The sequence below is a fragment of the Bombus vosnesenskii genome, unplaced genomic scaffold, assembly GCF_011952255.1.
Source record: "Bombus vosnesenskii isolate JDL3184/JDL3185 unplaced genomic scaffold, Bvos_JDL3184-5_v1.1 scf7180000016261, whole genome shotgun sequence".
NCBI lineage: Eukaryota > Metazoa > Arthropoda > Insecta > Hymenoptera > Apidae > Bombus > Bombus vosnesenskii.
The window spans coordinates 3,583,891-3,608,833 of record NW_022884330.1 but is presented as its reverse complement, the minus strand read 5'-3'; the positions used below and the strand labels follow the sequence as shown (position 1 = coordinate 3,608,833).

The 24,943-nt window shown below is 42.9% G+C and overlaps 1 protein-coding gene across 1 annotated transcript in view; it reads right to left on the bottom strand.

Annotated features, from left to right (window-relative positions):
- The window catches only part of LOC117241616, a 62,581-nt gene that overhangs the window by 5,090 nt on the left and 32,548 nt on the right, over window positions 1-24,943 (bottom strand). Inside the window, exon 3 of the mRNA XM_033507490.1 lies at window positions 5,179-5,193. Within this exon, the coding sequence (XP_033363381.1) occupies window positions 5,179-5,193 (15 nt within the window). The remainder of the gene's footprint in view (window positions 1-5,178; window positions 5,194-24,943) is intronic.

Below are 24,943 nucleotides of genomic sequence, written 5' to 3'. Positions count from 1 at the left end.
ACGTGTCGTAAATTTTGACACCGGTTGAGAACTCGACAACAGACCACAGGACGATGTCCTTAACGGAACGTTACGCTACGCATCTTCGACCAGGTAGGCACATGACGCACAAATTGCAAGACACATTGCAGATTCCTGTCTGGCAGAAAACGAGGCACTTCAAAATCACAATCCTGTTAGTATACTTCAAAATAAACATTCAACAAAATCACGATCATACTCGAACTCTTTAATCAACCGTCCACCTCGAGCGTTAGTATCGTCCAAGTTTCACGACTCCAACGAACAATTACAATTTAACTGATCGCCAGCTAACGGAGAGGTGGCAACATTACGTATTTCTACAAAAAGATAAGCCTATTGTAATTTGAAGGATAAGCTATCGATTCGTAGCGATGCTTTAATTAAAGAACCGTGCGTTTAACGAGTCACTGACGTCACCGTTAGCCTTGTTGATCCAGCATTCAATTAAGTTCGAAGCATCGGGCTCTGCTAACCCTTCGTTTCATCCAACCCTCGGCGATTCTTGCTCGGCGTCATTCTTCTTTCTCGGGGGCTGGAACGATATGGCAGAAGATAAAATGGAAACGTGCCCCCTTTCGCAATCGCCGTTTCCTGGAACAGGGCTCTATCGATGGCAAGGGATGAAGCGGCGAGCACATCGGAAATTTCTGTTATAGGATAGCGACAAGGTCTGATTCATTGACAATTTCTTGTGCCGAAACGTCGAAGGTTTCGAGGCAACTACAGCGAAAATCATTTCTATACAGATTTTTTTTCTCCAGTGTACAGCCTTGCCAAAAAGTATACGCGTTAGTTGGTAAAGGCTCCTGCAAAATAAAAGAAATTACGTTGTTTTGACGATAGAGATCAAATCGACCAATTGTCGAAACTATCGAAATGTCAGCGTTTCGTTGAACCAAGCAACTTTATCAATCAATTAAATTACAAATCAATTCATTAGGCAGTTAATATAGTAGCGCGAGCTCATCAAATATCAATAAACGGGGTTGTTCCTACAAAGATCAAATAAGATTAAACGTCCAAACAAACCGGTTCCTTTCGATTAACATTGGGGAATGGTGATTGAAGAACAATTGCGTGGCCCTAGCCCCCGTATTTACGTAATATCAATATCTTTCTTCTTCTTCTTTGTTTCCTTCAATTCGCTAGAAGCAGCGGTACAATGGCTTTAATACGTTGGCGTATTTGGTGCTCGTGCACCCTTCAGCGAAGCCGAGTTAGTTTTATTTAGTCGGCAGCGAAGCTAATCGAAACGTTTACCGTGCACTCTCGAAACCCGGGAAAGAAGTTTTAATTGAATATGAATAATTAATGAGGAACACGAGGCCGGTGGAAAAGGGTCGGATTTAGAAGGTGCAACGCAAAACAGCGTTGTTGAAAGTACGAAACTGTCATTGTTCTACGTGTTTCCGTTCTTTCGTTTTTACTCGTCGTTGAACACAAAAATGTTCACCGGGTGAAATTTTAAACGTGGCCGCGTTAATCGAACGTAACGCGAAACGAGTCGGTTGGTTATGAGTTCCCTCCGTGAGTTTCGCCGAGTCGAAACTTCGAACGAGGATTCCATGGGATCATCATTCTCGACGATTTCGAGGAAGTGGTCCTCGTCGCGAGCTTGAAGGGCCGTTAGAAGAAATTGAGCGAAAGAAAGAAGCTGGGAGAAGAGAAAACGACAACTACCTCGCGGAAATCTGTTCGTAAGCAGAGCCGGGGCTTGATTTTACGGAAGTCGAACAGAGACACTGGACTCTTTCTTCGAGAAAGCCTCTCCTTTGAGAACGGCCGAGAAAATAAGCAAAGAAAACCAGTCGCAGCACGAGGGATAAAATAAACAACGGAAATAACCGTTCGCTAACATCGTCGGCTTGCTCGCGTTGCAGCTTAGGACTGAAATACGAAGGACGATACTTTCGCGTTTCGTGATCGATGACATGCCGTACCGCAGAAATTTCAAGCTATTGCGACATATTGCGAATATCTATAATCCAAATGTTACCTAAAATATTACTCGAAAAATGAGAAAATGTGCTTCTCGTTTCTATTCGAAGCTTCGTTCCAGGAGATCGATCGCGAATCTCTTGGTCATAAACGCAACGTACATATTCGTAAATCATATTCGATGAATGGTACGCGTTTCGACGTTTCCATTTCGCGCCGAATGTATGAGAATAAAACTAGCATGCTGAAAGATGTTTGCCCCCGAAACAAGCTTTCCACCAGCGATATCAATCTTTAACGAGAAATCCTTTCGGTGAAAGAGCCTCATACTCGGAGTTAATCTCGCGCACAGACGTAAACTGTATTCAAGCGAACCGATAGAGTAGCCGGCCTCTCTGTCTCTCTCTCTCTCTTTCTCTCCGTCGCATCCCTCGATAAATTCGTTGGCGATAAACTCGAGAGGGATCAAGGTTGCGGAAGTCGGTCCTTCGGAAAAATATCGCTGGCGTTACGCAATCTATAAGAAATATCTGGGGCTATGCTGGCCTGGAATGGGCGTACGCGAGAAAAAGAATTCGGTGCCGAGTCCATGGCGGTAGTACGGCCGTGATCCAATGTCATTTTTACGCGGGCGACTGGCTACGCGTCGTCGACGCGAAGCCCGCCTAGACTCTGGAACGTGGCCGGGGAAAATGGATCGGCCGTTCGATCGGTAGACGTATTTCAATTTCATACGCGAGTGCCCCCGTCATTTTCTCGTACGTAGAAAGTGTCAGGCAGTAATGAAAAATTTACCATGCGACGACCAAGCGGCCCTTCGCTTCGCCTTCTCTTTTTCATCGTTCTCTTTTTCGAAGCGTGCTCGCAGGTTATAGCACCGGATGTACCGACAGTCGTGTTTATGTCACGGCCGCGTTCCACGATATAATGTCGCCCGCCATTTTAACCCGCGTACCTCTTCTATTTTTCACTTCCAACTTCCCTTTCATCGTACGTGAACAGCCACGAAATTCCCATCACGTCACGTCACGTCATTATTCACGCGACTGAGAGCGGCACGGCGACCCAGATAAACGACCACGGGTTCAAAAGGAAATTAATAAGGACGTCGCGTGTTCCGCGAACGCCGTGTCACCGAGTGCGTCGCGGCTTGTTTTCCGCGGGGAAAGATGCACCGTCGAAACCGGCTAAACATAAAACGGCGGCTTTCCTGCTTCTTGAAAAGTCGATGACACGGTGATTACGTAACGAACGATTATATATACCTCGCTGGGGAAGAAGGAAGAGGGAACGGACGACACTGCGCCACTGCAGAGTTTTTCTAACGCGATGTCGGATCGTAACGGAACAATGGAGCACAAAGTAATTACCGTTTTACGGACGATGATAATTAAGGAATTTCCACAGAACCAGTCAAGTTTTAACGCCCGCGATGAGATATCCTACGCCAGTTTTTGTTCGCCGCTCCTTCCTGATCGTGTTTCGATCCAGCGACCTGTATCTTTTCATCTTAGTCTTTCGATGAACGATCTCGATGAAAACAATCGTTGTATACTTACCGATGTATTATTCGATTCTCTTTTCGAATTTGCTTAAAATTCAATTCTACTAGAGAAACACCTGTATTCGGTATGACAAAATTCAGACGGAAAGGCCTGTATCTCCCGCGGCTTAACTTGTATGTAGACCTATGTTGACAAAGCGTTTTAAACAAACAGCTAATCCCATAATCTCTCTAAGATTTTCGTTCGAATGCTCTGAGCAATCTAATTACGTATTCGTAGAACGAACGGAGTAGGATGTAGCGATCCAACGAATCAAGGAGCACGCGGTTGATCGCGATAGATGCAAATGCGGTTACGAAGCTCACCCGCAGCTCGAGGAGATAGCGAATTCATGGAGCAACCTAGAAAAACAACGGCTGATGAGCACGAGAGACCTTAAACTGGTGAAAATGGGAAGTTGGATGTTGTCCAATGCGAAGGTAATCGGCAGTCTCGGATTTCGTGCAAACAGCAAAAACCGTCGAGTTGGAACCCGACCAATGGATCCGCCGTTGCACTGTAACTTTTTTCCCTTGCCCTCCTCGCCACAAGATAACAAGTAGCTTATAAAATTGAATACTAGAGAGTCTGTAAGACGTGGCTCGTCGTGTTGCTCGTAGAAAACCTGTCTCATAGCGATGTACGTGGTAACGAGATTCCAAGTTTCGTCGACAGAGAGTCAAAAACACTGGCTGTGTCCGCTGGTTCTTTGAAATTCGAGTTTAATGAGAATTTAATTCGAGCTTCTCGAATATTAATCTTACTTATTGTATATTCGTACTATTTGCGATAGTATAAGTGAATAATTGGTCACTTTATAGGCGAAGATATTTCTTCGCACTTCGTGGAACCTAACTTTATTACTACTGCAGGTTTTTCGGAAAATCTGGGAAGATGCTAGGATACTTGTTAACGTCCCTCTTCTATTACGCGATCGTACGTTGAGTGAAACCTTTGAAACTATTTTTATAAAAAATACATAAATATTCGTTTCGGAGTAAAGTAAGAATGAAATTTTACCTCCTTTACGAGAAATTTAATCTAACATTGTTTCAATGTAAATGCCACGCTATATCCGTTTCTTCTTTGAAGATTTCCACGAGGATTATCTTTACATGGTTTCAGCATAAGAAATAAATTACCAGGCAATTCCATGTTCCTTTTCATTTGAATTCAATATCCCGCTTTACAGAGATGGTTCGTGGGACAGAGGAAAATTCGAATCTCATTGGTGAGTCGAAGGAGAACTATCGTTTCGTGGCTGATGAAATTAGGAAATCTATCGTAGAGACTGGATCCAACGAAACGTAACGATGCGATGTCTCCAGCGGGTTTGGCCAGCGGGGGTGAGCCGAATATCAGGATTAATCTTCGTTATTCTCGTCCGGGCGTGAAGTACGACGAGAAAACAAATCTCCGGCACGCCATCCGCGGGATTTATGCGGCGGTTGGAGTGGGCTGATTTGATTCGAAGGAGGGAGGCAGAAAGGAGATGGAGGAACGATAGGGATGGTTTTACTTAAGAAGCTTCCGGGCCCACCTTACTTCACTTAGCTCCGCCGTAGATGCGGTTGGAGTTTCAAGTAAACATCCGGCTGGGCCACTTCCTCCCAGAAGCGAAACTCTCTGGCATATCTGATTTTCTAACCGATCGTGGCCCAATAACTTTCACCCATCTAACTTCTCTCTGTCCCGCCCCGTCTTCATCTTTCTCCCACTCCTCTTCGACCGGTTCCTCTTGAATTATTACTGGAATACGAGCTCGTAATAATCTGCATCGAAACTTGCGAAGTCTATTTATAATTCTCGATGGTTATAGCGGGATGGAGCAACGGCATGTCGGAACCATCGACTCGTCGTTGCAGTCTTTGATCTTGATTTACACCGTGACTTCTTTTCGCTTGAAAATATTTTGCTGGTTAGCGGGAGAATCCTGGTCGATGCTTGGGGTCTCGCGTACTCGACGGTCCGCACCAGGGCGTCCGATGGAAATTGATCGTAGCTGCTCCAGAACAATACACTCGTCCGCTTTGGCTATCTGGTGGTTACACGAAGTTGTTATCGGACAAGAGGATGGCAGAATCGTGTTCCGGCGTATTTTGTAACGGAATTCGAAATTGAGATATTTCGAGGTTATGTATTATTTCTGGCAGGAGATACAGTGATATCATGGAGTAATTCGTGATCAAGTTTTAACTGATACAGTTAGCGGTGTAGTTTGTAACAAAGGGAATTAGACCGAGTTCAAGCGCATTTTTTCCCCATCATACCGCATGTTACACGGTTTCATAAAATATACCACGGGGTGTGTAACAAAATTGTTAATTTTAATTAACCAACTTTTTGCAAAGTTAAAACAAGGTAAATGAATAATGAGCCACGAGCTTACATATATCGTACACCGAGCACGTAATGCGCGACGTTATCTGATCAGCGAGTTTTAATTGCCCTCTTACCATTCGTGCTTTGATACTCGTGTAAATAGTTTGTACATAACCCGCGCAGGAAATACATCAACAATTTTCTACGTTACATATAAAACCAGGGTAATAAAACAAATGTAAACTTGCCAGGCTGTTTACACAGCTCCCTCTTCCTGTATTGTCAAGATGTTTGCTTTTCTTGCTGTATTCCCTAAAGATTCGCTCTTTAAACTTTACCCGCACGTTCAATCCTTGCAAATATTCCTTCTTGGGTACGTATGCGTTTCCTTCGAATATACAGTTGCGTATAAACATCGTTCTCCTCTGCCATCAAATTATACGCAACGTTATACTTTCACCGCGACAACGAAATATATTTTATCTATGTTTATAGAACCCTTACAAACGTCATAGAACTTAATATAAAAGTTTAGTCGAGTGGAAATTAAACTACAAATTATTCCATCTCTTTCTTAAGTGAAAATTCGAGAGTTCAACTGGTTGAAAGTCGTTACTGTGCGTAACTCAAGACGGTTAGCTAGAGTTTCAAATGGTTGTTGATTGCGAAGTGGCGATGTGGGGAAATAACAGTCGACAGGGTAGAGTGGATGGGTTCACCTTTGGGGTGGCATACACACGATCCCTGTTATAGCTTGTTTTCGTTGGTGTGTTTTGATTGCTAACGCCTTGGGTCGGCTCCCCGAAGGACGTTAACTAGTTGCACCCCACGGGCAAAGATCCACAGGATGAAAATGATCAGTTTGCCGATCCCTCTGCCGAATGAACACTTTAGTCCCAAAGAATATTCTTGGTAAAGAAACAAACATATCGATCAAGCAAATGTCCCGCGAAAATACGGAATAAGGGTTCTTCTATTAAATGTCGAAATACTTGCGTGAGTCACCGTACATTCGATTTATTATACCAGCAATAACAACGAAACTTCGCCGCACCCTCGTTGAACCGGTGGATCGCCAGAAATTCCTGAACGAAATCCATCGTGAAAACGCGCGCGTACTGTACGTCAGCGACGTGTCAGGCCGCGTGCCACGATCTCACCCTGTCCAAGCTCGAAATAATAGTAACTGTTATTATCTATTTAACGACGAGTGCCGCGGACAATTTAGCGGCGAACGCATTATCTAACGACGGGGAGGGAAAGAGGGCACGTAGCTGGTGCACGAGGGATGAAAAGAGAAACGAGAACAGGGGGAACAGGTTCACAGGGATGCACACCGAACCGTGCACTTTACAGCGGCGGCGCGCACGCCAATGACAATTTTAATGCGCGCATTCATCACCGGGGCCAACGTACGGCATCGTGGAAGTCACGTGAACGCGGCCACCGAGCAATGGAATAAATTTGGCGAACTCTGATGCGGCATAAACGGGGTCCTCCCCCGATGACCGGACGGCCACCGTTTAAACCGGCGGCATTATTCACGTTACCCCGTTTCTCCCTTCGCCACCCGGTTCCTCCGCGCCACTCTCCCCTCCGTCCCGACCACCATTTTTGCCGCCCCCAACAAATTTACGCGAATTCACACCGGTTGCTGACCAACACCACCGAAAATGTAGGCTGGAACGTCTATTACCCGGCGCCGCGGCCGCGTGTCGGCTCCAAGTGTGCCAGCGATGCCGCATTGGAAAATACGAAAAAAGCAATCGAGAAACGCGCCTCTACTATGCGATCCATTTTCACGACAGGAGATGCTATGTTTATAGTAAAAGCTTGGAAAAATTTCGAACCGGTTGATTACCAGAATTTTGTGTCTTCTATTTGTGACACATTCAAGCCGAATGTATTTTAAAAAGTACAGTTTATTTAAAAAATAATATCAGGAATATAATCGCATACACGCGTTGATTGGCACAGTAATTTAAATGTATCCGTAATTATACTACGAAACTCTGTCGAAGAAGATTGGATGTACTTACTAAAACAGTATAGACATGAATTGAGCGAAACGTCTGACGTCCGCGAAAGCGGCTAATGAAACATCGATAAATGGTTAACAGCGAAGGAAATTGACAAGGAATTGACCGCTTGATAAAATATCGACTACGATGCTAGCTTACCTTTTCAGGTTACCAGGACAGGCAATATTTGTAAATTTAATTTATCGATCGTTAAACCTTTCAACCTATAAACGAAATATTCTATAAAATATAATCGTAGTAAAATTTGGTCGATCAAATTGTTCGATAAATCGATGGTGTTACCATCTCACGAACTTTGTAATTCGAAAGGACTGATTAATCGTAGGTACGTGAAGCTGCGAATTCATTAACGTATTATACGCGACAGGCAGCGGAACGGAAGCCAAGATTCGATTAGTGTTTCGGTGCTGATGCGCCAGCAATTAACGCACAGTCGGCGTGTACGTACGTAGAAACCGGCTGTGCAGTCGCGTATATTTACATTCGCCGCTAATGAGCGCGATTAAAGTCGCTAAAAGCACGCATTGGTAGTAAACGGAACTTCGGTCGACTTACCGACCGAGTATATTTCAAAACGGTTGGTCGTAAAAAGCTTTCGTGATATAAATTGCTTGTGTTTCGAGAGTTGGCCGATACAAGAGATTACTTTGCTCAGCAATATGATAATTCCGATCAATCATATGTGGTGAATTTCATTGATGTAAAATTTCGCGTTTACGCAGATCTCCATAATGACAGACACAGGATCGAGAACAGAAAAACATTTGATTCGTATTATGCGATTACGACGATGTTATTTAGAATATATTCTACGCATAATTTGCAAATAGGCTGAACTAATCAGTTCGTATTATCTATTCTCCTATTTCAGTAAAAATGAAGCTGAATGTAAGGCAACTTTACGGATTTATTTAGGTAGCAATAAACTTCCGGTGATTATATCTGCAAAAAAGTCGTCCAGACGGCGAACGCGTTAAACGTGTCCTTTAACGCTCACCGCGGATTTAAGATTCAATATTGCCGTCCACTATTCCAATCTGGAAGGAACCATAAATTTTTCAGATCGTTCCGGCACGAGCTGGTCCATTTAAATATCAGTAACAGGAAACCAATCTACTCCATTCGGTTGCCGGAAATTACCTTCGCCCGTTGCCAGTTCGCGTTAGGTCTAACGTGCCTGGTTGGAAAAATAAATGCTTTGCAGCATTTCGAATCGTAAAAATCGCGAACAAATGAAATAAAACGCCTTTTCCTATTTCACTTGCCATGCAGTATCGAACAAACGTTTATCAACCGCGATCGGAACTTGTTAATAAATTTACGTATAATTACCTATACGTCAACAAATTTGATAATATTCCTTCGCATCGAATTCATTCGTCGAAATAATAGAAAAAGATCCTTTAAAATACGAACGTTTCGTTTTTGGTCTAGTATCGATGTATTTTTATCATCCGGTTTTTCGTTCGAACTAAGCACAATGCAAATACAAAGAGGACTTTTAAACCGTTCTGTATAATCTTTGTTAACGTTTATCCGTGTAACGAATGGTCCTCGATCTTTATCATCACACCCTAAATAATCACGAGCTTGTCACTTTGCGAAACATCTATATCTTATTTGTCCGTGTCTTCAGCGACTATCGAAACTCTGCATCCCGACGGTTTTACGCGGAAAAAAATATCGCTGTGTAAAACACGAAGATAAACCGGATTGGCTTCACCCATATATAAAATATAAGCTTCGCAGCGACGTTTGTTTCCTCTATTATTTACAGGAGCTAGCAGAAACGCGATAACCTGAATCGGACGGCGTCGAATCGTAAAGATTTAAAACCCCTGCAAATGTTAGGACGCGCTATCAGAAGATGTATAAATGCCAGCGAATCCCTCAACCATCATAGACATTCAACCTCATATATATTCCTCTACATACATATTATAGAAATGTATATCGCGTTGCATTATGCGATTTCATCGGATCTGCTGCTCCTTCGCCAGTGATATGTCCCGGTTTACGAAACCTCTTCCTTCTACTCTGCGAAATTGAAACGTGTTTATGGAAAACAGGTGTCGTAAGCAGCGAATAATGGATACACAGGCTGTCTACGTAAACCGACCGATTATCATCTTCCAAAAAACGAACAAGTAAACAAGTGAATTAACACAGATGGATATGATCTCAAAAAATAATGTCCCAACCATTATACCTATTACGACTACAGAACGTACCTACATCGGATCAATCATCCACGATACGGAGACGAACGAGCCTGTCTGTGATTTTCAGCCCCTTCTCGAACCACCCTAAATTCGTAACAAGGTAAATCGCTTAATTCGAGAATCGAGGGTGCCGCGCACTTCTCGGTCGAAATTGAGCGATCCAGAACGGTGAAAGGGTGGTGGTGGTTGAAGCTCGATACGAAGTCGAGTATTATCGCGACAATGAGATTCCGCCGCGACACCGGAAGCGGCAGGACACTCGCGACACGCAACGTCGCGGAAACAAAGCGCGACGATCTTGGTTATTTCGTACCTAAACGCGGCCCTCGTGGAAATGTTTCAATGTGGACGACATAATGGGTCGCCTAGCATGTGGTACTATCGCAAGACCAGAAGGTAATAACTCATTGTCCATTGCTTCGCGAGTCTGCGAGTCAGGTACTGATGATTTCCTTCCGGCGCATCTAGGCCTCGCCTCGCTACGTTCCCGCCACCCAACCTGGCTATCCTCGCGCGAGGAACTACCTACACCTGATGGATAATCCACCAAGCCGGCCATCCTGCAGGAATGACGTCGCTTTCAATGATTTACCGAAAGCCACTCGCATGTTCTGCTTTAAATTATTTAATGTTCTGTCACCGGTAATTTGGATCAGTGTCGACGAGGTTCCGTCGTCGAAGAAGCGGATGTCTCGACGGTTGTACGCTTGCCTAATGGAGATGCGAGATTTGGAGAACGGATCGTAAATAACGAAGATTTCGCTCCGTACATCTACGTAGGTATGACACTTACGTGACATTTGGTAATCGTGAGAACTCTTGAACGACACGTTTTACATAGACGGAATGGAGATTTATTAAAACAGGAAGTGCTCGAATCGGGAATTAATTAAACATACGTATAGACGGAAAAAAGATAAACCAGCGAGAGTCTCGATAAGGAAACTACTCGAAGACGAAGATTTGCTAGCAGAGTCTATCGTAAAAATAAGAAATTTGGTTAAATAAACTGTTGGAATTCTAGGGAACTGGATCGATATCGTTGATATCGTCAGAACGTAATAGCAGCAGGCTGCGCGATGTGTAAATGGAAAACTTTTATCTCGGTCGCGATCACCGTAACGATTCAACTTCGTGACGAAGAGTCGAACGGTAGATAGGCCGCGTTACGCGGTGTTAGCCGTGTAGTCGCGATAAATTCGTATCGACTGACTTGCCCGGTGCCGGCAGATAATCCATCAAAACTCGTTCCGACAATTCACGTTGGGCCTAGTCGTGGCTGCCTCGTAACTCCGCGGCAGAATCATCGGCGGAACTTCGACGCGCCACGTTGTACGTTCTTGTCGTTGTCGTCGCCTTCTTCTTCGTTCAACGGGAACGCCATCCGCCGACGTGAAGTGTCGGATGATTGAACGGCGAGCTTAAAACCTGGAATCACTCGAACGGGGAAGCTAAAAGGATTTCGATAGAGGCGTCGAGCGTCAAGGAAAATGCAAAAGAAATGGGCAGGCAGCGGGGCTGGGGGAGCGGGAAAAGGGGGTTAGATGGGGAAAAAAGGAGTTAGAGAGAAGAAGCATAGGAAAGCACCGCGAACGAGCCAGGAGGCAAGGAGAAGAAAAGGAAGAAAGATGGTAAAAGGGGAAGAAACGCGGCATCTCTCTTTCATCGCAGCCGTGTCTCTGAAAATGCAGATGTTCCAACGTCGGCTTCCATCGAGTCTTCCCTCACCTTCTGTTATGCTACCACCGACGGCGCATTTGACAGGAATACGCAATAATCTCTGCTAGCAGTATATGGTGGCGCCTGTTGAGCATTCATCATACCTGTCGATTTCTACGGCGCATCTATCTAGACACTTTCGCTACCCGCTTTAAATTATCGCGTCTGTTCGTACGGACACAGACGCAGAAGCCTAAATGTACAGATCGATTCAAAAGATCTACTGGCTCTATTCCAGAGCGACGTTCGTGTGAAAAATAATTGAACCGTTTCGTTGCATGCCACGCGGTGTATCGTGCTTGTTAAACTTTGCCTTTATGCGCGGGAAGTTTAAGGACATGCAACGTGCAACTGTTGTATGGTTGTTAATGCATCGGGAAAGGTAGGACGTTTTAAGTAAAGACTCGCAACACTGTAAATCAGTTGCAAAAATTAGCTAAATAAGATATGTTACGTACGAGAATTTTTCTTTCTTCGATCGTTTCTTCGAATATAAAATATAGAAACAAGTGGTTGACGAAAGATAATTGCAGAATCAATGCATCTAACTAGAATTATCAACAGAGGAAGTCGGACTGCTTCTTTCTGTCCATCACAATTTAAACCTTAACAAACCAGCCAGAATAGAAATATTTTTTCCTTCAAGTATACACATAGTGCAGGCCAATAATCGATAAAACGTCCTTATTTTCGCACGAGTCATTTAATTCCACCGATAGTTGACCCCGTTTGAAACAGCCTCTAGATGTATAGGTTATACCTAGTGTATATCACATGGCGGTGATGCAGTGATGCAACGTGGGTGCAACCAGTGGTGAAAATATAGTGTACATCGTGCGTTTTCCTGGCTTACAACGTATCGGCCGAGCGAGAAACGCCAGCTTCGATTCTCTCCTCTTCTTCTTTTGTTTCCATTTGCCGTTATATTTCATCGACTCCCACCACCTGAACGGCTGCGCTTCCAATCGTTCTTCTGATTTAAGCGTGCCCGTTTTAGAGTCTTAAAAAGTAGGATACGCCGCGAGCGTTTCTACATCGTCCAGGGAAATACGCTCCCGTCCGCTTAACGCCGTTGCTCCGTTCTTATCATTCTTCGTAACTTTTGCCGATGCCACTGGCGCGCAAGAAAGAAAGGAGAGAAAAAAGGAAGAAAAATAGATTCTCGGTACCGCAGCTTTTAATTTTTCGGCTTAAATTCTTTGTTAAATTCGTTCGTCTATAGGAAGTAGATTGCCCGATTCAATTAAGGGTCCGGAAGAAAACGCGATCAACGATGGAACGAGAAGTGGCAGAGCGGGAGTAAAAAAGATCGGCACGCGAGGGGGTGGAACTATTTCGCTTTAATTTGAAGCGTGAAAAATGGCCGTTGACCGTGGCTGTTTGTACAGATAGAAGAGGGGTATCGACCAGGTGGAAAAAATCGGACATTTTTCCACGATGATTTAGCACATCCTTTTCGGGATCGAGATCGGGAAACATATTTTAAACCCGAACGTCACGGCCATCTGACGATTTGCATCGCCATGAATTTACGGGCGTTATCGGTAATTCTATTCGTAGCTTCGTCCACTTTGGTTTTCGCGTTCTCCTTTTCTACGAAGATCCTTGAAGCGAAGGCGACACGGGGCGAAGAAACGACGTCCCGGAACGACGTTTCTTCGTAAGTAAACGACGATAATTTAAATTCGAGGAACGATCGCGGGAAAATTAGCCGGGGGAGCGTTTCGTTTTACTACGCTCCTTGCTCCCCGAGTTTTACACGCTCTGGAAAGTATAAAAGAATAATTGAATTCAACCGGTAGAAAGAACCGTTGCCCCTATCTGCCGCTATCCATATTATCCTCTGCGCTTAGTCTAATACGAAATTAGCCCCTTCGGAGGCACTCTGAAACTGAAATCCGCTCGTTCTCCAAGAAAATAGTGGCCTGCTCCCCTTGTGGAATCTCCTAATCGGTAGGTTAGTTTAAATAACTTCTTATTGCTATTTTAATTTGGATAAATTGCTCTCGTTGTCGACGAAATTACAGTTCGTGCGCAGAGGCAAGGTTACAAAATCGCTTCTGCGTTTTGTTCCTCGAGCTGAAGTCTCAATTTATTATCGTTACTTGTCGGCACTCGCCCCTTGCTCTCTGCCGGTATCACCACGCTTACGCGTATAACTGAATTCATTTTTATAATTCGCAATATTTTTCATCGCGGTAATACTCTCAGCGAAACCTTGCACGGATTACTGTCGTCTAATTCGCGCGATAAGATATGACGCGAGTATTTTTATTGTATTCGCGGTTACATAGCACGGGCAAATTTCATTATTTTATCGAGACTCGTTGTAAAAATAACAATTATTCGGTTATTTTTGTCGAAGTTCTCCGTTTCCAGGAAGTAATTAATAATTGGAGAAATAAACGATGTGAACGTACGACGTGATAACGATTTCAATATCGGAAAACGTCAACGTCCAGGCAGCGAAATTAGGAAAATTAACGGACCAGCCTTTTATAGTTTGCTAGCAGTTTTAACACGCTCGAAACTTTATTACCAGCCGAAATATGAGGGAATAAAAATCGAGATATGCATCGTAAATTCTGCTACCGAATCGCGTGGCACTAGGGTTGCGTAAATTCGCTAAACGTCCCCGTAATTGCCGTTCACTGGATAATACGTGTGTTTTATTATTCAATTAAAACCCTCTGGAACGTTTCTTACGACCCGCCTGCCGGACCGGTGAGTTGCACGCACAACTTGCATGTACTACAACGCCGATAAAGTAAAAACCACGAAACACAGGTCAATTTGTCATTGTTCCTTTCTCTGCTGTTTCTGAATCTCATTTACGCGATTGACCGATCGACCAGATTACGCCTGTGTAATTTCTAGCATAATGGATATCGAATTGTGTCGATTGCACGGGTTAAAATTACCGCTTTGATGATCAAAAGTGCATTCAATGGCATCCGACCTGCAACAGGATTCTGTAAATCGCATAAATTTGATCAAAATGTACAAATAAAAATCCCACGAATACGAAAGTGTATTTGTCGAATTTGTATTCGTCGGATTCCGGATTGTTTGCGTTGAATTCTACGTGAATCTGAGAACTCTGTATCGTGTCCCACGTGTATGGGGTTATTTGTACCTGTTCCCTTGGGTCCAGTGCCCTATGCGTCACGTTCTACGTGTCCGTGAAGGTCCGCAGTTGGTTTGCTTGAAATGCTGGCGCTTCTGTCCAGTTTTATCGTACCTGGATTATTCATGTCGTTTGTCGAAAGTCTGTTTCGCGACATACGACATTAAAGGGTTCGCGATATCGAGAATCTTAATGATTTGATGATCTTGTACAATACTATTCGAAAACGTCGAGGGTTTATATATACAGGGTGGTTGGTAACTGGTGGTACAGACGGAAAGGGGGTGATTCTATGCGAAAAAAGAAGTCGAAAATATAGAATAAAAATTTTTTTTTTTAATTTTTCCATCGAGACAGCGATCTACAATGAGATCCGTTATAACGTACCGCACGCGTACCGAGCGAAAATTTCGAAATTTTCTCGAAAACAAAGCCTCAAACGAAAAATTTTTATTCCATATTTTCGACTTCTTTTTTCGCGCAGAATCGCCCCCTTTCCGCTTGTATCACCAGTTACCAACCACCCTGTATATTTGCAAGTCAATGTTTCCTCGAATTTTCGCAAAAGCAAGGAGCGGTTGAAAGAGAACGCGTTACAATGCAATCAGCGAGTTTTATTTATAATCGACGAATTGTTTTCCAAACCATTGAAAAGATCGAAGATTTCCAAAAATATGAAGTAACGAAAGCAGCGTCCACGGGTGAAAGCGTTCGTCCGATGAACGATAGCGCGTTAAATCTCATATTTATCGCTCCACGTTTAACTTGCTTCGCAACAGCTGGCACTGATTTATTTGTAAGATACGACATTGTAAATGGTTTATGCGCGATACATAAATCAGCGATTGACCGGACAAGAGGAAAGTCGGTGTAGAAAAGGGAACTCTGCTTTTCGCGGTTACGAGATACGTACACCGAAATCCGTGCCAGTCCCTCGACTCGCGCCTCCTGCATTTCGTTCTAAGTTGGATTGCTTCTAACTTTTATCTGAAATGCGATTTGTAAGGCGTTGAAACAGCCTGGTTCCACGCCATATGGACACGAACGAGGACCACAAATTCTTGGCGAGTCTGAAAGACGAATGGGCCAGCGGAAATTTAAATTCTATTTAGAATGGATTCGAAGATCCTAGCTCTCTTATAAGCTGACGAATAAAATATCGGTGCACCGAATGACGAATCGTTAATAATTATAGGGGAAAGCGTGTCAGGGATGGAATCTGGAATGCTGTGCCAGACAGCCAATTATAATCAGTCATGTCCCGGTCAATTAGCCAATCGAAGTATAGATCACGGTGAGTAATTAGAGCGAAACGTATATCTCAATTAACGGGCATATTAATTGGATACTAATTCCTACAACCACAAATTCAGGATCATGGAAAATTCCTATGTCTAACCGGACGTGCAATTATTCCATTGTGATATAATTCCTTCGTCGGACGAATTCGCCCATGAAATCGAACTCGACGAATGTTACAGTAACCCGAAATTTATAATATCGTAAAAGGGTTAATAAAATCTAGCGCGATCTCGCGCGAAATTCAATAATGCGCCTGATGATAATATGCGTATTTTACGCGCTCCCTGGATCTATTCTATTCGCGCGCGACGTATTTCAGGTGTAGGGACGTAATCAAAATGTGTAAAACGGTCGGATGACCAACGACAATGCGAACCGGCCTCGCTGACATAGCGTGAAATTATATGGTATTCGCGTTGGTCTTTTTGTCGACCGCTCAGCGCTTTAATAACGTCGCTGTTCGGCCGATGTGCGCGAATTCCACGTCATAATTTACGATGACTTTGACGAACTGATCGACCGCATTGTAAATTACTTCTAGCGTTTGCCGATATCGAGGCTTCGCTCTGTCCCAAAAAGCTCATCCGCGCGATTGCGGCAACGCTTTTCGTCTTCGTATTTGCATTTTTACGAGTAACAGCGATGTGCAAAGCGAGAAGCACGCGTATTGTAGCGGTTTCGCAAACCGTGAATCTTGATCGATTTTCGATGATAAATATTCCGCAGTATCGTGGCACAGATGTATCTTGCAGGAAATATGTGTCATTAAAATATGCGGACCATTCGCGTAGCCACCAGCAAAATATCCAAATCGAGTCGATGAAATATGATTTCGCGTATCGGCACCAACTATTTGATTATTCGATATTCGTCATTTGTCACTGGAGATAAGTTGCAAAATGCGAATAAATTAATGCACGCACGTTCTGAAAAAGAAGCGAAGGTTGTCTAGCGTAACTGGAATATCTATCGTCTGTTCAACGAAATTGTATTTCGTAGGATTATGTGGATGCCCCCCGGGCGTCATCGATGAACGACGAACAAAAGCAACTTCAATCCTTCTGACTCTTCCCTCGGATATTTACTTTATTTTGTGGCAGATTTCGCGGTGCGCGTCTTCGCCATCCGCTTTGGACAGTACGTTTTAACCGAGCAACGAAGATTATGGTAAAAAGGTCGACCGACAAACGCAGTTACTCCGTCGGTCTTGGAAGAGGTTTACAAATTAGAGCGCATTCTCGGAAGAGATAAAAATCAAGGCAAGCAAGGACGCGGAAGAGAGTGAGAGTAATGGCCGGGAGAAACACGATGTTATTAAAATCCAAAGTCTGCAGTGGGCAAGTCTAAGGACGCGGAGATATTGAAATATCAGGATTTGCCGGCGTTCGTGCGAAGAAACGAGGAAGCAAGGAACGCGCTACGAAATTCGAACGTACCTTACACGTACACACGCGTGCTGCTCTGTATCGAACGTCGGATGGAAAGACGCGAGAGTAGTCGGTCGTCCGACAACGAAAGAAAAGAGAAAGGAGAGAAAGTGAAGACAACGCTGGCAATAACAGAGTACACGTCATATTAAATCCTGCTGAAATGCTTTCTTATTGAGTTGGTTGATATGCGGCTTAACGCGTCGAGGGTGGTTGACACCGGGGTGAATTATTTGGGACAGAACGGAGAGCGATGGAATAATCTCGACTACTTGCACCCCTTTTCGAGGCTAGTAGATCAAGGACTCAGGCACTATCCATGGAAAAACTAAATGCATGCTTCGTAGCTATATGGTCAACTTCGATTTATTCGAATAATTGGATTATCTTTGAGGAAAATAAAATTGGCTGTCGTTAATCGTTAGAAGAGTAGCAGAGGTGGATTTTGCGCGAGGAGCTAGACAAAGCACGACGAAGTCTTTATTATGTGGAACAGACGGGATAATAGATTATCCTAGGTTGCTTAATATTAGAGAGCTTTCCATGATTGATGCGCTCTCCGCTACAAGAGCACAGCTTCCAACCCTGTATAAGAAAATATTTATTGTTCTCAAGACTCTAAGCGCGAACCATTTCAGACTACGCTGCGGAATGTTGTAAGCGAAATAATTCTTGATGCGTTGCGCTGAGTGGTAAGTAATTCTAGCATTGCAGTAGGTGCTAGTAGATTCGTAAGAAAATAAAGCGCAGCGTGGGCCAGAGAAAATATTCAAAATTGCTCTAAACGTTAGAAAAAGCAACGGGATAAATAAAACTAGGAAAGAAATACTCGAAGGTAACGGGACACGATTTAGATAATTCGATGTTCATAGAATTACATTTGGAATATCCTTGAGCAAATGGTCCATCACGAGTTCTCATAAAGGAATGGGTCGCGACTTGATTGACCAAAGGATGCTGGAACACGACCTGGCCCATCCAGAAGCCCTCGAATCTCAAGGTAGCCAACTACGAAATCGTGGAACTTGCATTTTAACAGATTACAAGAACGCAAAATTGTCCACTAACGATTTTGAATAAATGCCAGCACTTCACACGATAATTAGAGTGCTCGTCTTTGTTTGATATTTTATATCAACATTATTCATGTCGTGAGATAAGTCTGAGATAATTTTGAACTGTCTAAGCATCGTTCTTCTACGCTTGATTTCTCATTAGGACGAGATGGTTAACCAGGCACAATTATGGATGCCTGACATCGAATAATGGGGCTCTACGGTTAGGTTGGGTGTTTCTGATTATGTTCAAAGTCTCCAACGAGTCATCAGTCTCGGCGCATGACGTGCATCGAGGCCAAAGTATGGGCTATGACTTATATCCGAGATTTGGTTGCTTGTAAATTAGCGTATAATTTAGTTTTCTATTACTTCTTATTGCACAACGATCCTGAACCAATAAACCGATGCTTTATTGTGTTTTGATAAAAAAATATAACGTTCCGCGTTAAAGTATGCAACGAACGATGTTATTTCAACGGGACTGCGGAATTACGATATATTAATTATAACTTTAATTGTAAATATTGAACTCTTTTCTCTAACGAATACGATCGCAGATATTATTACTGTACAGAAAAATAAAGACTTTGCCGGAGAGTCGTTTAAAATTGCCTTTGAAAGAGTAATTGTGCAATACTTGTCAAAGCGAATAAAATATATTGCCAGGTAAACTCCAATATTACCGATATCATTTGTTCTTTGCTTGACGGATGATTACGGTTGGACCATTTTTAAACAATGCAAATTTAATCGCTTTCTCGCGTTCAGGTTGTTATCCTTTATTTAAACCTTCATCTGGATTTTCCTGTTAAATCGTACGGTAAACTTTCCACAAAAAATCGACGAACGTCCGAAACGATACAAATTTCAATTACAGGAAATTTTTAGTTTTGGATACAACATAAGCGCGCTAAAAGAGACCTGTTTACTGTGCATAAAACGAATTGATTAAAACAATTATTACCTTCCACTGATCGTGTTACGTGATATTTTCGCGTAGAATAAAAACAGACTAGCGAAACGAGGTAAATAACCGATTCGTTCGCCGAACAGTCGTGACAGAACTATTATCGAAACTGATTGACGAGCAAAGAAAGAATCCCGCGCAACACATTCGAGTGAAACGATTCGTCTACTTGAAACTGAGAATCACTGGCCGGGTATAACGAAACTCGGAACAGTATCAGTAACTGGCTTCTGTTCCAGTCAGTGTACTCAAAATTCTGACAGTTGTAATTAATACAAGCTTTGACCATCAACTACGCCCGCTCTGCCTACTCTCAGACACGCCGCATCTCTCAAAGTTTCTCAACGCTACGCTGTGTAATCTGACTTCCCTGTAGACGGAAAATCGTATCAGAACAGGTTGCGCGTTAAGGGAAAGAAAACGAAGATTTATTGAATTACAATTCGATCGTTGAAGCGAAACAAGTATGGGTACCGTAGTCGATGAACTTTCTTTGCAACGCGTATTACCAGGCGATAATTAATTAGACATTGATCAGGACGTGGCACTGGTAGTAAACCTTCGTCAATCACGTTTGTAATTCGTGAGTTAATTTGCGTGATAGGATACGCTACGTTCAACATTTGTTTGGTCAAGCCGGCGCACGCTACGAGAATTCGTAGGAATGTTCGTAGAAACGAGTTCGGGATAGTTCAGAATGATTTAATTGGTTTCGAAATACGATACGCGTGTCATCTTACAGCGAGAGAAATACGAAATACAGGCAACTGTTAGAAAAGGATCGCCTAACAATAGTTATCGAATATTTGCTTTTGGAATTGATATACGATTGATTCGTTCGTTTAAAAAATTGGTTAAAATAACTATTTAGAATTTACATGGCTGTTAATTAAAACTTTATTTTACTTTCGCATCCACGGAAATGTCTGCTATCCATTGAACTTCTTTTCAATCAGCGAACTGAAAATTCCGAATTGTGTAGCTAGAAAATGTTCCAACTAAGGGATCGTCCATTCTACAGGCTGACAATGTAAAAAATGCACTCGTGGTTCGACTGGCCCTCTCGATCAACCAGATAAAATTCAAAAGGGACTAAAATCAGGCCACGTTCACGTGCAACCAATAGGCGGATACTTTTTACGGTCAAACCACTCGTGCTTGATTCCCAGAGCCGTACACCAGGAGAAAGCGTTCAGTGTCTATCTGCTCTAGATAGTTGGCCTATTTGTCTTGTTTTTGTCCTGGAAATAGCGCCGGTCAGGCCAGTGCCGATGTTACAATCGTGAATGGACCATGAACACGGCCATTGTTACCGCACTAGCCGCGAGTCACCTGCAGTTTGCGGGGAATTAATCGAGCCATAAGCGTGACATTCGCGACGCGCTTTTCGCATGATGAAAATTTTTAATCGCTGTCGATCGAATAGTTCTCGTCGAAACTCGTCCGACTAGATCTCTCGACAAATGGGATTATCCTCTTTCTATCTACGAGATATACGATTAATAATGCAAAGGATAAAGCGTCCGTAAATGAGGTTAGTCAATATTACGCGTAAAGTGTTATAGAATATTAAGAGCGAATTACTTTAATAAGTAATTTGCCTGCGATTAACGACGATGTGATAGTGTGTTTACGATAGTCATACATAAAAGTAGCAATATTACGTAACGCACAAGACGAGGTTTTTTAATGAGAGTCTTTAGCGTCAAATTACAAAGGTACTTGCAACGAACACCCTTAAACGTGTCGTAAGTAAGTTACACGATGCACCGAAGAAAAATAGTCATTCTCGACGCAGCAGATAAATAAGAACATTTGCAGCGTGGCGTCGAGATTATCATCGGCTGGACTTTCAGTATGTCCTAAACATTGCCAACGACATAAATCACACGGTTCTGGACGCGGAGATTAGTTTAACATCGTGGGTGGACTACTTTGTATCTTTTGCAACATATTCACATACATTTTTCTTCGTCGTACGGTGTACACCGGCAAAAAGCCGAAGATAAATCGCCGTTCAGAGAAATATAGAGGAGGCTTGTATACGCAAGCGTCACGACGCCACAATCGTTTTCACTTTCCCTCGCTGAGGAAGGAAACTTAGCAGAAACATTTATGGCGACCTTTTCTTACGGGACGACGAAGAAAAGGGATCAGCTTGCTCCTTTGTTTTTACGACTTTCTATCCCCAAAATCTCCTTTCGCCTTTATATACTGTTTCGCAAATTCGGCCGAGTAGCCCGGTCTGGCAAAACAAACGTCGCTCTCGACTTGTCAGTCGCACAATTTTATTTGATTCACAAGTTTTGCGGCTAGGAACGCTATAAAACCGGGCCGAACCATTCGCATGCTTTTACGCTATAAAATTTTATTATTTTTCCCTCCCTCTCTTCTTTCATCTCTATCCATCTCGTCTAATTTCTATCCTCTAATTTTCATAATGGAATATCGTAGGATTGACGGTTAGCAAATAAGAACGAGAATAAAAATTAACGTTATAATACGCACGAGAAACTGGGACATCGAGGTTTTCATCGCCGAGCAACCGGCTCCCTGTCTTATTCAATTTCCGCGGAATTCATAAAGCCTGAACGAATTACTTCCAAGCAATGAACGGCCCTGATATAAAAAACGCTCGACTACTCTCGCCGTATCTCGGTAAATATTCCCCCGGTGTAATCGGCGATAACAACATAGCTTGTTTGCTGGCGAGTTAACAGTACTTTTCTCTCGTAAGGTCTCCTGAAGGCTTTTGGTAGTTCATCTTTTCTCGTCTGAACATCTTACCTTCCTGCCCATTCCGCATTCTTGTTCGTTGCTTTAACGAGTTTTTATTGAATTCTGTCCGATCATCGTTAACGAACTTGCCTAGACGAAGAAATTTACCTACTGACGAGGCGACCCGTTGGATGTAATGTTTCATGGCGGAGGTGAAGACACGTTAATCGGTCGTGAACGAATTCGCAGCGACGCGAGTGCGCTCGTCATTCGTCATTGTGCGCGAAACTCCTGTCGAAGATAGAATCGGGTAATGCGTCCGTACACCGGCCTGCAGTTGCCGCGATGCGGAATACTAATTTCCCCGTAAACCGAATGTCGAAGGCAATCCGGACTAACGTCACCGACAATGAACGAAACGACGCTACTAACGCGAAACTGTGGTTTATTAAACCGACCAAGAGCCAAAGGTAACGGTGCACGCGCGTCATGCATTTACACCGCCGATCGTGCTTACCTTCCTTTCCACGGATTATAATAATATTCTATAAGCGAAGATTCGCGTTGGTCCTCGAATGAACACCTCACGATCTACTTCCAAACGTGTTGGAAAAATGAAGGTAGAGAAATGAGAGTTTCGCGATTGAGATATAACGTATACGCGTTCGTCGATGAAATGTTAAACATCGTTAAAAATTTACGTAGGAATAAAGTTTAATTATAACTTGCGACAGATGAAATTTTATGGAATTTTTGTACGCGAGAAGGAAGGCAAATTGAACATTCGGTAAGAAATATTACGCTAATACATATCGGATTACGAATTCAGAAATTTAAATAAATTAATTTTATTACGTAATTCGAGGGTGCAATCTCCTGTTCTTAATAAGATACAGGTTTCATAGATTAATGCATTATTCCATAATGATCATTAACGCTGCCCTGTCGTTAATGAATCACGTGAATAATTAAAGCGTTGTTATAATATTATAATGGAATCGAAGCGTTTCGCTTACAAAGCATGAATGAAAGACAATGAAGAAGTAAATAACAGGCGGTAACGATGTTATTATAACAATATTAACGAACGGCGATCTCCTATCAATGTACTATCGTTAATTCTAATGTTGCGCCAACGAAATTCAAGAAAGTTTACCCACACGGACGTATATCTAAATTAATTACAAATTTTTCTACTGTGTCGTTTAATTTCGATCGTATATATCATTCATGTAGATTATTAGGCAACTTTTTTTTAGCAATCTTTTGGAGATACACTCACGATGCGACAAAATGCAGAATGCAAGCGGCGTTTCGTGTCTATAAAATCCTAAAAGTAAAATACTAAATACTTTTCGATTTTATTCCCTCAAGACTTTAAAAGACATTTTTCAGTGTTCCACGACACTTTGATACATTAAAGTCCATTGTGCAGTTAGTCACAGTTCGTAAACTTGACGCGCATCTTTCATTCGCTTTTAAACGCATACATTCGCACAGTTCTCCAAACTTCGATCTACTTCTAAACTCTCGAAACCACCGTTCCATTCAAGCTTCCAGTCACTCTAAGACATACCATCTAAAAATCAGCCAACCCCGCAGGAATACTAAATAACGCCGAGTTTATCACTAACGCGCGTAAATCGATGAGATTTCAAAGATAACGAAATGTAGTGTCAGCGAACCGTTCGTCAGGTTCATAATTTGGAATATCAATGAAATTTGAAGAAGTATCGAAGAACAGTACAAAAATAACAGCGACAAACCTGCATTCCTGACGTTTTGCTTTTATTGTTCATGTACTTTGGTCAAGGAACTTGACGAAGAAATCGTGTTTACCGAAAGCAAATTTTTCTTTAATTTATAATCCTAGATCAGCAATGAATTTCAACCATAATGAAACGTTTCAACGGTAGAAAGGATCTTCCCCTTTAATAAGTCGGAGGTTCGATCCCAGAATCATCTTGAAGTTGGTCCATGGCCAGCAGGTTTGTGTTTATACGGATACATGGTTAATCACAGGTTAACCGTGAGACCGCAACCCCTACGTCTAATGGCACCTGAGCGGCCAGCCGTGCATTGTTACTACGTTGCACATCAGAGTGTTTGATTAATCATTGGCTCAGCTCGTGTAATCCAGCTGTTAAAGCTGTGCCTGCAGCCTTCCAACCGTGTCTTGTATACCAGTCCGCGTCCTTCGTACGTACGTGCACCTGTTTGTCCTCTATCTATGAACGTGCAGTATATCGAATCTCGTTTAAGGTTCCAGTTGACATAGTTACGTGTCAGCTGCGCTAAAACGCCAGGCGAAACGTTTCGGAGTTTAATAAGATACGCGGCGTTGATGTCACGCTCGACCAGTCTGTCGAGACATCGTACGAAGACAACGGTCCATCGCAAAAATCCTCGCCACTTCAGTCTCTCTCTTCTTACTCCTTTTCTCTTCTTCACCCTCTCCATTCTCTCCGTTCAACCCTCTTGCCTTGTTTCTTTTCTCTTTTCCTCTTTTCTTTTCTTTGTCCTGCCTCCATTC